The 11929-nt window shown below is 47.5% G+C and overlaps 1 protein-coding gene across 1 annotated transcript in view; it reads right to left on the bottom strand.

Moving 5' to 3' along the window:
• Positions 1-2651: 2651 nt before the first annotated feature.
• Positions 2652-11929, bottom strand: part of Nek2 (NIMA related kinase 2) — a 13411-nt gene continuing 4133 nt past the window's right edge. The window contains exons 4-8 of the mRNA XM_051148151.1: positions 10921-11003; positions 9973-10099; positions 8743-8962; positions 5556-5681; positions 2652-3236 (exon numbers count right to left, since the gene is read on the bottom strand). Coding sequence (XP_051004108.1) covers positions 3016-3236; positions 5556-5681; positions 8743-8962; positions 9973-10099; positions 10921-11003 — 777 coding nt within the window. The 3' untranslated portion in view covers positions 2652-3015. The remainder of the gene's footprint in view (positions 3237-5555; positions 5682-8742; positions 8963-9972; positions 10100-10920; positions 11004-11929) is intronic.

The following is an 11929-nucleotide window of genomic DNA, read 5'->3' as shown; positions in this document are numbered from 1 at the left end:
AAGGAGCTTCCTGCACAAGCTTGAGCCAGAGATGAGATCCTCCGAGCCCAAGTAAAAGCTGGGCAGGTATGGTAGCTGCCCATGACCATGGGGTCGCTGTGGCAAGCTGGCTCAGGGCTCGCTGCCATTAGTGAACTGTGGGTTCAAGTGGAGATCAGGAAAGACACTTAGCATCAACCTTTTCCCCGCCCCTTGCCCCCCCCCCCCCCGCAACACACCAAAGCCCAAAGTAAATTCTCTGTAAGAGTGGCAGTACATTCCAGTTCATTTCAGCACAAATGAGGCTTCAAAACAAAACAAAAAGCCAAGTCTCCACACAGCCAGGTGGCGGTGACATATACCCTTAATCCCAGCACTCAGGAGGTAGAGGCGAGCCTGACCTATAGATCAAGTTCCTGGACAGCCAAGGCTACATGGAGAATCCTTATCTTGAAAAAACAAAACGTAAGTCTGCAAACATCAGTGTCCCCATGGAGCTGGCTCTCAGCTCAGTCGGCTGGCTCCCATGGTCTGTGAGAGGATACGTTTCTTCCCAGTGGAGCCAAGTTCCCTGAGCACAGATCTACTTTCCTTCCCTCCCATTCAGAGGCCAATAAACACAGAAGACATAACTGTAGGAAAATGAAAGGTTGACATTACAGGAGAATGGGAGGTGAGAGACAGCCAGAATAAAAACAAAATACAGGGCTGGAGAGATGGCTCAGTGGTTAAGAGGACTGACTGCTCTTTCAGAGGACCTGGGTTCAATTCCCAGCACCTACATGGCAGCTCATAACTGTAACTCCAGGATCCAACACCATCACATAGACATATAGACAAAACATCAATAAAAATAATTAAAAAACAAAAAACAAAATACAGACATCATGGGCTAAGGACACTCACTCAGAAGGGTCTTACTGTGCAAGCATGAGGAGCTCAGTTCAGCCCCCAGAACCACATAACAAGTTAGATGCAGCCAGGTGTGGTGGCGCACGCCTATAATCTCAGCACTCAGGAGGCAGAGGCAGGTGAATCTCTGTGAGCTTGAGGCCTGCCTGTTCTACAAAGTGAGTCCAGGACAGCCAGGGCTACACAGAGAGACCCTGTGGGGGATGGGGAATTAGATATAGTAAAATGTGCTTGTAATCCTTGGCACGAGGTGGAGACAAGAGTGGGGACCCTGGAACTTGAGAGATAGCAAACCAGACAAAACTGGTGCGGCCCATACCCAGAAGACTCCTTATCAGAAATCAGGGTTCCTGAGGTTGTCCTCTAGGCTCCACATGTGCCTACACACACAAACACACACACACACACACACACACACACAAATACAAAAGTCACAATGAAATTTTCCACAAAATAGATTTATACTGTATTGGAAGTTTTATAAATAGATGACTTGTTTTTCATAAACAATTATATCCAGTTAAAATTTCTAAAGTTCAAGAACATTTAAAACTTCATACTTAGAATGTTTTATACACATAGAATTTTATTCTGTATTGCTATGCCAATATCACTATAGACCAAAGGAGAAAGAGGAAAAAGTCAGAAAAAACACCACACTGAGTTTCTAGTTTTCAACAGGACATCCATCTGGCAGATTGTCACAGTCCCTTCACAACAGACAAGGTGCTTGCCACATTTTAACATTCTTAGCTGCCACAGAAAGACATATTTGCAAGAGATCCCTGGTGCTGCTTCTGCAGCTGCAAGTGCCAACAGCAGCGAAAGCATTAGAAAAGTCAACCTTGGCAAGTTACACACCCAAGTAAGTTATTACAGCTCCAGAAAGTAAAGGACACTGAATTTTAAAATGCAAGGAGTCTGTGTGTTTAGTCATGAGACAAATGGCATTAAAATGCTTCTGACCTCCGTTCTCAGCCAACAGCACCTACTGGGCAAATGAATCCCTTTCTGATGAGTCTTCAGGGAACTGGAGACAAACCAGCAAACTTCTACTAACGCAGGTGAAGGCATGCATCGAAAATATCACACGCTGCACTGTTCTTTTCTGAAGCTGTCTCAAGGGACTGTGGACAGACAGCAAAGGAGGAAGGCCTGCTTTGTTCCTAGTAGCCTTACTTCCTGAAGACAGTGCTCCGACATTAAACACTTAGAAACCACACATGCAATTTAAACTGTGAAGACCCTGGGACACTTCAGACGGTTCTGCTCACACTTGGGAGCAGACAGCACCTAACTAACCTCATCAACTGACAGAGGCACAGGCTACGGTCCTGCACAGTCGGAGTGCAAGCAGCTCTGACAGCTGCAGCCTCCTGTCCCCAGGTACTGAGGGACAATTCTAATGACATCCGCCTCATCAGTCAGGCTCATCCTTCATGTCTGCAGTCTCTCTGCAGTCACTGGTGCTGTCCTGGCAGGGTTTCCCTAAGGTAAGCCCACGTTCTCAGGCAAAAGCTCCGGCCTGTCCCTTCCTCCCAGAGTCTAATCTCTACTTTCACTAGCACTAAGGGCATCTTGGGACTGAATGCTGGTGACGGCTTCTCCTCAGGCTGCCAGGCCAGTGCCTGGGTCTCACCCCAGAACATCACACACTAACAAAGCCTGTAATGCAACCCTGTGGGTGAGTGAAGACTCCTGCTCTGTCATAGAGCCCGTTAAAGCGAGGTCACACACCAGCTGAAGCCTCACCTGGAACTGCAGCGAAGGCTGTATCCCTCAGTCACGTGACACCTCAGTGCGTCCTCTAGCTTAAGTGTTCTTTCCCTAACATTATTTTCTCCTAAGACCCACAGTGTTCAGCTCATATTCCCAGTAGTAATCGCACATGGGATAAAAGCGCAACAGGCAGCAAAGGCACGATGCCTCCCCCAGGGATATTAGGAGGAAGACATGGCTGTCTTGTAGATGCGTTGCTGAAAGACCACAAACAATCCCAGGGTCATGCTCGCGACACACAAGGTGCAGCTCACAGACCCAGACACACAAAACTACAGCAGCTGGATTCCCATCTCCAGTGGGTTGCTGGTATCAAGCACCGCCCCAGCTCCACAGCTTGCTGGCCTAGCGCATGCCCAGGATCTGCCTGCTCTTCAGCTGGTAGTTTCTTTCAATATCTGACAGGGCTTGAGCCCGCAGCTGGGCAGCATGTAGCCTCTTCTTCAGGTCTTTGCACTTGGACTTGGCAAGCTGGCTCTCAGAATTCTCGCTCCTTGTGGCGTTCTCTTTGCTTTCCCCATGGAAATGAACTTTTTTCTTCATTACTGAGGACGGAAGATCAAGTTCTTTAGAAACAAGAAGAAAGGGTCTGAGTTACGTGAGATCAACTCTATTATGATCAGTGAGGACTCAGCTGACACCTGTGTCACCTTCTCTGCGACAACTGGTCAAGGGTGTGGGTATAGCATAAATCAACCAGGTTTTTTATTTAAAAATATTTAGCGCTGGGCATGGTGGCACATGCCTTTACTCCCAGCACTTGGGAAGCAGATCTCTGTGAGTGCGAGGCCAGCCTGGTCTACAAAGAGTCCAGGACAGCCAAAGCTCTATGTAACAGAGAAACCTTGTCTCAAAAAACAAACAAACAATTTAGCTTTGGCAGCTGGAGAGATGGCTCAGTAGTTAAGACTACTGTCTGCTCTTTCAAAGGTCCTGAGTTCAATTCCCAGCACCCACATGGTGGCTCACAATCATCTGTAATGGAATCTGATTCCCACTTCTGATGTGCATGGACAGAGCACTCATATACATAAAATAAAATCTTTTAAAATAATAAAATATTTAGCTTTATTATTTGTGTGTGCGTGCGTGCACGCGCACCCTGTGTGGATATATGCACATAAATACAGACACTCTCAAGTTCAGAAGAGGGCACTGGATGCCCTGGAGCTGGAGTTACAGGTGGTTGTGAGGCAACTGATGTGGGTGCTGGGAACTGAACTCAGGTCCTCTACAAGTATATGCACTTAACCACTGAGTCATCTCTGCAGCCCCATGGTTTATTTTGTCATTGTTGTCGTTTCTTTGAGCTATGACCTAAACAAAGCTGACATAAGTCAGGTGTGGTGGTGCACACTTTTAATCCCAGACTGTGAGTTAGGGGCCAGCCTAGTCTACACGGCATGTTCTAGGTCTACTAGTCAGGTCTATATAGGAAGACCCTGTGTCTCCAAAAGCAAGACAACAGAAAAAGGAACTCAAAGATTTTAAGAAAGATCCAAAAGTGATGGTTCACTCTGTGGCTGGCTTATCTTTTTTGTTTTGCTTTTGAGAGAGTCCCACTCTGTAGCTGTGGCTGGTCTGGGCCTTGCAGACCAGGCTGACCGTAAACTCACAGTGGTCTGCTTGCCTCTGCTGCCTGCATGCTGGGATTAAAGGTGTGCAAAGCCAGAGGACCAGCTTTGGGGTCGGTTCTCTCCTTCCACCATGGGTCCTAGAGAGTAAACTCAGGTGTGTCGGGCTTGGTGGCACCCACCTTTAGCCATGGAGCATTCTCATTTTTGTTTATTTTGTAGATTATGTGCACATGTGTGTATGTGTGTTCATGGGGTGGGGGAAGAAGGGTTGTGGCACCTGAGCACATAACCTGAGGCCAGAAAAGGACTTCAGATGCCCTGGAGCTAGAGTTCCGGGACGATAGGCCACGTGTGGGTGCTGCGAACCAACCTCAAGTCCTCAGGAAGAACAATGTGGTGGTTTGAATAATGGTCCTCATAGGTTCATTTATTATTTTAATGCTTAGACATCAGGGATTGGCACTATTTGAAAAGGACTGGAGGTGTGGCCTTGTTGGAGGAAATCCAACTCTCACTAGGAGTGGGCTTTGAAGTTTAAAATTTTCAGCAGAAGATAATGTAAGTTCTCAGCTACTTCACCAGTGCCACACACGCCACACATGCCACCAGTGCCACACACGCTGCCATGTCCACCCTGTCCACGATGACAGTGGAGTAACCGTCTGACCCTGTGAGCCAGCCCCAGTGAAACACTTTCTCTGTAAGAGCTGCTTGACCACTGTCTCTTCACAGCCGCAGAGCTGTGACACAGACAAGCGGTAAGAGTTCTTACCATGACATGAGCCAGTGCTCCTGCCAACCACACCCCCTTCACTGGGACTGGCCTGAATTCACTATGTACAATAGGCTGCTCTCAAACTCACAGCAATTCTCCTGCTTCAGTCTTTCAAGTGCTGGGATCACAGACATACCACCATGCCTGTTTAGCCATACTTTCTATTATGACTGAGGTATGGCAGTTTTAAAATACCAGGATTTTTGCTTAAAAATGTAAAGAAATATAGTTTTTGTAACAACCAAAGAATACCATAGACAAACTAAAATGTATAGTTTTCAAAATATTTCAGCATGAATCACACCGTCTGTTAAGGTGGGTGGAGCTGAAATTATGACCCCTGTGGTCTCAGTCTCTCACTCAGAAAGTCAGGCTCTGCACCAGCAGGATCTCACTTCCACTCCAGTGCAGATGCGGTGGAGTCACCTTGAGATCTGAGGCTGTAAAGTCAAAGCCCTGCAAATCAGTCTGGAGGCCACACTGGGGTGCACATTACCACGTGAGGCACAATGTGTGTGGAGCTATGAACATACCTGGGCCGCCAGCCACACACAGGAACCTCTGCTCCTTCAGCCAGCTGCAGCTCTTCACCAGACTCTCGGCTCTGGCCAGTTTGTCCTCTGCTAGTCGCTCTCTAATACAAAGTTCACGTTCCTTCTCTTTAGAAAAGGGATGGGGAAAAGAAAAGCAACGGGTAAGGAGCTCTGGCCATAAACCCACAGACAGTTCTGCCTAAGAATGCCTGTCATTTTCTCATTCTGGAAGCTGCTAACCTGCACTGCATTTCTACTCAGGTAGTTAAATTTATTCGCAAGTCTCTGATGGGATTGAAGACCAGACAGTTAATTTTAAATTTAAGCTTAGTTGTTTTAAGAGTTAAAAAGATACTCTGAAGTCTAGATAGATACTTTTAGGTTGATAGATTTGAGCTTTAATAAATGTTGATTTAGGTTCAAAACTTTAGACTTACCAAGATAGAATAGATAATATTTTCTACGAGGTTGCCAAATACATTTTGATAAAAAAATTATGCATGTAAGTCTTACCTATTGGTTTTTATAATTTTTCATAATTGTACTTACCGTATATAAAAATGGCCTTTTTTATTTAGACAGAAAAGGGGAGATGTTGTGGATAGTCTGATGTACTTTGATGCTAATTACTGCTTGCTATCTGTGTGACCCACCTTTTGCTTAATAAAAAGCCATCCCACCTGGGCAGGGCAGGAGACAGGTGGGGCTTAGAGGAGAGAGGAATTCCGGGAAGAAAAAAGACCTCTACGAGGAGAAACGAGAGACCCTGAAGTGAAGAGAGGAAGGCCGCCATGGGTTAGCTGGAGGAGAAGCACATGGCCAGTGTGGATGGAGAATCCAGCCCAGATGAAGAACATGAGCAAGTATTTGGGATTATGGACGGGAGGTAGCTTGATATAAGTTATTAGAAACAGATGGCATGGGATTGAGGCAGGGATCCCATGCCTGCCCCACTATGGGAGGTAGTTTAGAGGATTGATATCTGCCCTGCCCCAGGTTAACTAAGGCTATTTTAAAATATAACAAGTGTCAGTGTCTTAATTGATTACTAGCCGGGCCTACAAGTAATACAGTTAATTAAAAAAAAACAATACAGCATGTACATTATTTTCACCCAATTTGTTGTTGCTGCCAAAGCTGAAGTTTCATTTGGAATGATCAGATCCTTTCAGACAAATAGAGGCTTCTGATTAAGAACATTTTGAGCTCACCAGGAAGCTCAAAACCTCATTTTTAAAGCGTTTCCTCTGACAGCCACCTCACTTCAGCATGAAACAGCCGAGCTTCATTCTGAGCATCCACCTCACGGCAGCTTCAGAAACTGTGCTCGCCTTCACATACTGACAGAAGCTCTGATGCTTTCCATTACTGCATATAACTCTGTGGCCACGTCGTCACTGCTAACACCAGCAGGTGAATCAGTGCGCTCTGACTCGCTCAGCACCAAACTCTGAAATCCAGATCGACACCTGGAGCAGCTGGAGCACCATCTGTGCAGGTACACAAACCTGTCTCGCCAAGAGATGTTATGCTCTTTCAGAAATGAATCAACTGTGTCAAATACATCATATGTGGTAGTTGTTGTTTCAAAGAGTTTGCAAAAAAGAAAAAAAAGGCCTCATCTTTAAAGTCGCCATCGTTACATCATCACCCCATGTCCACCAGTAACAGTGGCAACACCTGCAGATCCATGCGGCTGGCGCTAACTGTTGGGAGTGGAGTGGGTTTAACTTCCTCTAGATAAGGAGATGGCACCCAACTGCATAACACACTTGTCTCTGACCATAGCATGAGCAAAAGTGACTCCCCAGCGATGGCGTGAGCTCTGCTGCTGTCGAGTGTCACCAAAAATGAAGCTTCAATGGCTGCTAGGCTTTGTTTCTGATACTTGCAGCCAATGTCAAGTCTGGCTTTTTTTTTTTTAACTTTGTATTGATTCTTTGTGAATTTCACATCATGCACCCCAATCCCCCAACCCCCCTCATCTCCCCTTCCCTCAATATCCACCCTCCTATACTGCTGTAGTAGTTGACTTCATATTTACCCAGTAGTTACAATTCATGAAGTGATGGTTTACCTCCAATATCGCTGCTTTCAACACAGCAGCTGCTGTCTACACACATGACTATTCCACATGAATACATTATGGTGCCAACACTATGACATACACCTGCATGTTCAGGGTGTATGTGATGGGGCTGGGGCCAGGTCGTCATGCCTGGTACTCCTATGTGGGCCTAACTGGATATGGGCAGAACTGCCTGGAGACAAAGGAATGGACTTTCAGTTGCTAAGATCATGAGAAATATGTGTTTTCTGATGGTCTTACGTGACCCTTATAAAGGGGTCATTACACACACACACACACACACACACACACACACACACACACACACACACCACATACACACACCAGCCCAATGACATCGTGGCCCACAGGTTGAGAACCACTGGTTTATAAAAAGGTTCTGCCAGGCTTGGTGACACAGGGCTGTAACCAAGCTACACAGGAGGCAAAGCAGGAGGGTTGGTCAGCTTGGACAACTCATAGAGATCCTGTCTCAAAAAAGGGCTGGGTGCAGCTCTGATGTTCACAAAACTCTGGGTCAATCCCCAGTAACCACCAATAGAAAGAAACAAAAGGTTCTAACAAGGCCCGTGCACTTCAACTCTTCTCTTCAGACCCCGGCCCACCTCCCCACTGCAGTCAGCTGGCTCCGTCCCACCTCCCCACTGTAGTCAGCTGGCTCCAGCCCACCTCCCCACTGCAGTCAGCTGGCTCCAGCCCACCTCCCCACTGCAGTCAGCTGGCTCCGTCCCACCTCCCCACTGTAGTCAGCTGGCTCCAGCCCACCTCCCCACTGCAGTCAGCTGGCTCCAGCCCACCTCCCCACTGCAGTCAGCTGGCTCCGTCCCACCTCCCCACTGTAGTCAGCTGGCTCCAGCCCACCTCCCCACTGCAGTCAGCTGCTCCAGCCCACCTCCCCACTGCAGTCAGCTGGCTCCAGCCCACCTCCCCACTGCAGTCAGCTGGCTCCGTCCCACCTCCCCACTGCAGTCAGCTGGCTCTAGCCCACCTCCCCACTGCATTCAGCTGGCTCCAGCCCACCTCCCCACTGCACTCAGCTGGCTCCAGCCCACCTCCCCACTGCACTCAGCTGCTCCATTGGCTCTGGGCAGGACTCACGCTCCAGGCTGTCCTCTCGAGCTCTGAGTGCACGCTCTCGATCCTGCAGCTGCTTCTCCTTCAGCTTGAGCTCACTTAGCACAGGGCTGGAGTCCTGCAGCTTCGAAGGCTCGCCTAAGCGCCGTCCTCTCCTCTCCAGATTTCTCCTTTGCTCTTCTGCGACCAGGTCTGCTATCAGAGGGCTCTCCAGAATCTCTTCCACTGACGGTCGTTGGTAATCCTGCAGACAATGTGGCAGGCAGAGCACAAAGTCAGCTTCAGACAAGCAGTTATGTTAAGAGGGTAAACAAGGGGCTGGAGAGATGGCTTGGCGGTTAAGAGCAGTGTCTGTTCTTCCAGAGGTCTTGAGTTCAATTCCCAGCAACCACATGGTGGCTCACAACCATCCATAATGAGATCTAGTGCCCTCTTCTGACCTGCTGTTGTATGTGCAGGCAGAGCACTGTATACATAATAATAAATAATAAAATAAAATAAAAAAATAAATAAATAAAAAGACCTGGTCTGTCATTAAACCCCAGGTTCTCTTTTAAAAAAAAAAAAAAAAAAAAAAAAAGAGGGTAAACAAGATACTGGTCAGTTCCTGTATCTAGAAACATCTGGTTAAACATCTGGAAACACAAATTCACTGGTCACAAAGTCATGGGTCTGCAAGATGACGCAGGCTTTAGCTATCCTTCTAAGGCCCTGCACAACTCCACACCTGAACACACTGGGCACCACTGGGGAAGTGGGGCCTGTTTCTCTAAACACCGTTAAGAACATGCTCACAGACCTTCAACCCCATCTCACACACACACCTTCCCCCATATCAACCCATCACACATACCCCCATCCCCGTATCCTCTGCAACCCCTCAGCCCCCCCTCTCTCTTTCCTCAGTCTACAGAGACGACCTGCGTTCCATCACACGGACCAGGGAGCCCTTTCTCGGGCATTTACCTTGCCTGTTCCCCGTACCCCTCATTCTGGTCTCTTGTCTCTTAGGGTGAATGACAGCCATGAGGCCCTACTTCCTGCCCCTTCCCTTACGGCTGCTCCTCTGATAGGCCTTTGTCAGTCCTTCCATGCCACCAACCACCGTTAGTGTGGCAGAAAGTGGCAAGGAAAACAGGCACCTGTGCATCTTTTTGAGGCTTCTTCGGCCTTCATCAGTCTACAGAAAGAACATGGCCTCCAAAGCTCACCAAGAGATGCAGACAGACAGCGCCCACAGCCTTTCAGCCTTACCTTTAAGTTCAGCATCTGAGTGATGAGGGCATTCAACCCATCCGAGTAGCGGTAAGGGATTCGCCTGAATCTCCCTTCTCTGATTTTCCCAGCTAACTCCTTCTGGTTGAAAGCTGTAAATGGAGGCCTGGGGTTTAAAAAATAAATGCAGTAAATAAAGGAAAATGAGGGAAGAGAAAGAGAGAATGGAGATAAGAGGGGGCAAGGGAAGAAAAGAGAAAAAAATTTTAATGTTAAATAAACTGAAAAAACAGGGATAAACAGGTGGCTGGCTCTGCCTTGAACTCTATGTCCTCAACCAGGACTCTTTTCTGTGACTGTGGCTGTGGTCAGCAGTGCTGCGGTACCGTGGCTGTGGTCAGCAGTGTCATGGTACTGTAGCTGTGGTCAGCAGTGTCATGGTACTGTGGTGTGGTCAGCAGTGCTGTGGTACCGTGGCTGTGGTCAGCAGTGTCATGGTACTGTAGCTGTGGTCAGCAGTGTCACTCACGGTACTGCCTACATTTAGGTTTGAGCAGCTCTTACTTGAAGTCTGTAGATTCTGCAGCACTCTGGCTCTGCCTCCTAGATCAGAAAGACAGCTCAAAGACTGTCTCCAGAGTGATGGAACAACACAGAAGTGGAGGGTAAAGTGACAAGAATCAGAGTTCTTCCTGTTCTCCAAACCCCACACCTTTCCCAGGACCCCGGCCACTCTGCTCTGTTAGCCTCAGCTGCAAACTCTGCCCTTGAGCTAAGTGTCAGCTTCACTGGAAACACAGATCCTTTAACAAAGCAGGACAAACCCATATTCCATTCTTAATGTGTGTGTGTGTGTGTGTGTGCCCGCGCGCACGCGTGCAAGTGCACACGCGGAGGGGGGGGGGCATGTTGTTTTTAACTTGTCTTGTAACTCAGTTTCAGCAGGGCCCAGTAAAGGTGACCAATGTGTCTCTTTGCCACACTCACATTAGTGCACACAGCTCATACAGCAGGCAGCCCAGCGACCAGATGTCCGACTTCTCATTGTAGGATAAGAGGCTCATTTGCTCCTGAAGGAGAAGGTGACAAAGTACCAAGGAGTTTGGCTTCAAATTTTCACTCTGAGAGCTGGGCTGCAGCTCAGTTGGCAGAATGGTTGCCTAGCACACACACCAAGCCCCGGGCTGGGTCCCAAGCACAGAGTACGCGTGGTGTCCTTGGGAGGTGGAGGCAGGAGGATCGAGAGCTCACTGACAGGGCCAGAGACACATCTCAGCAGACGGACCTGATGCTCTTGCAGAGGGCTCAGTTTGTTCCTGGCACCCAAAGGGCAGCTCACTGCAATCTGTAACTACATTCCAGGGGATCTGTTGCCCTTTGGTCTCCCCAGGTACTGTATACATTTGGTGCATATACATACAAACAAGGCAAACACTTATACACACAAAATAAAATCTAAAAAAAAAATTAAATTTCAAAGTTATCCTCAGCTATATACCAAGTTCTACAACAGCCTGGGTTTTATGAATTACTCATACTCTCTCTCTCACACACACACACACACACACACACACACACACACACACACACACACACAAAACCCCAACAAAACAAAGCCCACAATAAATAAATCAGTAAACTGAAAATACGATGGAACCTCAAAGTTTAGTAATAGTCTCTTAAAAAGAAAAATGTTAAATTTTTTATTTGTAGCAAAAATTTTCTAAATTTCCTATCCAAAAGCCTGACTAGCTTAGACCACAGAAAGAAAGATGGTGGCTTCCACTTTGTCCTCAAGTTTACAATGGAAAGGGCAGTGACCTTGTCCTGGCAACTTTATCACACACAATTCATTCACTCATCTCATACTTATTCTGAGCTCGACACTGACAGTTAAAAGGTGAACCTGAGAGAGCTCTCCCCACTGTCCTCAAGGGAAGTCAATGTTATTTTGTTTTGTTTTGTTTAAAGACAGTGGTCTCGGACTCCTGAGTTC

This window comes from Acomys russatus, chromosome 6 (assembly GCF_903995435.1).
Source record: "Acomys russatus chromosome 6, mAcoRus1.1, whole genome shotgun sequence".
Classification (NCBI taxonomy): domain Eukaryota; kingdom Metazoa; phylum Chordata; class Mammalia; order Rodentia; family Muridae; genus Acomys; species Acomys russatus.
The sequence above is the reverse complement of the archived record's forward strand: the minus strand, read 5'-3'. Positions and strand labels throughout refer to the sequence as shown.